This window comes from Egretta garzetta, unplaced genomic scaffold (genome assembly GCF_000687185.1).
Source record: "Egretta garzetta isolate BGI_Z169 unplaced genomic scaffold, ASM68718v1 scaffold767, whole genome shotgun sequence".
Lineage (NCBI taxonomy): Eukaryota > Metazoa > Chordata > Aves > Pelecaniformes > Ardeidae > Egretta > Egretta garzetta.
In genome coordinates, this window is record NW_009260278.1 from 100269 (window position 1) to 102631 (window position 2363).

General features: G+C 57.6%; 1 protein-coding gene across 1 annotated transcript in view; it reads left to right on the plus strand.

Moving 5' to 3' along the window:
• The window catches only part of FRMD6 (FERM domain containing 6), an 11933-nt gene that overhangs the window by 4248 nt on the left and 5322 nt on the right, over positions 1-2363 (plus strand). Inside the window, 3 exon segments of the mRNA XM_009642504.1 lie at positions 545-700; positions 1832-1897; positions 2005-2073. Of these exon segments, the coding sequence (XP_009640799.1) occupies positions 545-700; positions 1832-1897; positions 2005-2073 (291 nt within the window).

A 2363-nucleotide genomic window follows, 5' to 3' on the forward strand; every position in this document is an offset into this window, starting at 1 on the left:
GCTTATTACCAGACAGGCAAATATTAGAGAGGAGCAGCGAGGGGCTGTGCAGCCGTGTGGGATGTGCCCCTGGAGCCCAAGCTGAACCTCCCCCATGGTTCCCTGCAGCCAGGGCTGCCGGCGGATGCTGGCGAGGGGACAATTAACAAAAGTTCTAGGTACCACTGCCCACTTTATGTGCTTCCTTGGTTTTGCCCCCAAATCTGCCCCAAAAGCTTCTCCTTTTTTTGCCGCTGAAGAGCAATGGCACCCGGGGCCGTGTCCCCAGCTCTCTCTGCCCCCGCACGGGTGTCACCGGTGGTGTGAGCTCCATGGGACGGGCACATGGAGCGAATGTGCACTTCCCAGGGGGAAATCCTGCTGGCGAGGAGTTGTTACCTGCTGTATCAGTTTTATTTTTGCTTGCAGGGCTCTATAACGGAGCGTGTTGCTCCGATTTCCCTTTTCCCTAGAAATCACCGCTGCCCAGGAGCGCCGGGGCTGGGGGGCAGCCCCGAGCGAGCACGGAGTGGCTCCCCTGGATGAGCTTTTCTCCTCCACACAGGTGGTTGCGAAGAGGGGCAAGGATTACATCCTGAAGCACGTCCCAAACATGCACAAGGACCAGTTCGCCCTGACGGCCTCTGAAGCCCATCTCAAGTACATCAAGGAGGCCGTCCGGCTGGACGATGTGGCTGTGCACTACTACCGGCTGTACAAGGTGAGCTCCGGCCACCAACCCGGGCTGGGCTTTGGATTCAGGGCTGCTTTTTATTGAAAGGAGCAACTGCCCAGCAATCGCCAAGGTATTTGGGGATGAGCTGAGTTTGAACCGGCACTCGCTGGCTGGAGCAGCGCGGTCTCGAGGGCAGTGCTTCGCTCCCGAAGGCGGGGAGATGCAGCTTTTTATAGTCCTGCTGTTTTCTACAAGTTACGGAGAGGTGAGAGGTTTTGCTGGGGTGCAAGGAGGCAGCCACGAGGTTTCTGGCATCTTATTTTTCAGCATCCCCTCCCTGAGACATACAGGCTGGGTTTTTCTCCTGGCAACAAAGCAATTTGTCTGTGGGGAGCTGGTGCTTCGCAAACCATTTCATAGAATGGAATCATAGAATCATCTAGGTTGGAAGAGACCTTTAAGATCATCAAGCCCAACCGTTCCCCTAACCCTGCCATCCCACCACTAAACCCTGGCCCTAAGCACCTTGGCTGCCCGGCTTTTAAATCCCCCCAGGGGTGGGGACTCGACCCTTTCCCTGGGCAGCCCCTTCCAGAGCCTTTTTTGTAGGATCCTTTAGTTAAAGAGAAGTTTGCCTTCGGGAGAGCACAGGGAATGGCAAGCACAGATTGCATCTGAGCAGGGCAAGGGGGCACACCGTTAAAAAGGGCTGGAAAAAAAATCAAACCTTGTTTCCAGCCCCCCAGGGAGGTGTGCATGGGGGACAGGGGCCCTGTGCGTGGCTGGGGCCACCCATGCTGCCGCAGGTGCCGGTGCAGCTTGAGCTCAAGCGTAAAAGCGCCCCAGCTCTGTTTCTGAAGGTCCTTCCAAGTTTTCTGAGGTTAAACTGCTTTTCCAGACTCTTAAACTGGGTTTTTTCTGGGCAGTGAGGGGGGTGGCAGGCGCCTGGGAGGGCGTTGGAGGGCGGCGTGTGTGTGTCGTTAATTAAACGGCTGGGCTTGATGATCTTAATGGTCTTTTCCAACCTAAATGGTTCATGTGGCACCTACCGCCTGCGGCTGTTGGGAGATGGGGTGGTTAGAGGAGCATCCCCCCCTGGGCTGGGAGGGGGGGCAGATTTATCCACTTGATGCTGCAAACCATGTATTTAAAACTGTCTCATTTTTTCCCCCTTAGGACAAAAGGGAAGTGGAGGCCTCGCTGACACTGGGGCTGACGACACGGGGCATCCAGATCTTCCAGGTAGGTGGCTGAGCGAGGGCGACGGCTCGGCTCCCGTCCCGATGCCGGCAGGCATGGGCAGCCCCTGCGGGCACCCTCAGCCGAGCCCACCTCTCCTCTTCTTGCAGAACCTGGAGGAAGAAAAGCAGCTGCTCTACGACTTCCCCTGGACGAATGTGGGCAAACTGGTGTTCGTGGTGAGTGCCACCATCCCCAGGCAGAGCAGCTCTGCCCGTCATGCTCCTGGGTTGTGCTTTGGGCACGGGGTGGTGTTACATGGACCTCAAACCGGGACTGCAGGCGGGGGGGTGGGGTGTTAATAGGTGGGCTGCAAGAGGACTGCCGAGAGGGACCTGGGAGTCCTGGTGGACAGCAAGCTGACCATGAGCCAGCAGGGTGCCCTTGTTGCCCAGAAGGCCAATGGCATCCTGGGGTGCATTGAGAGGAGCGTGGCCAGCAGGGCGAGGGAGGTTCTCCTCCCCCTCTG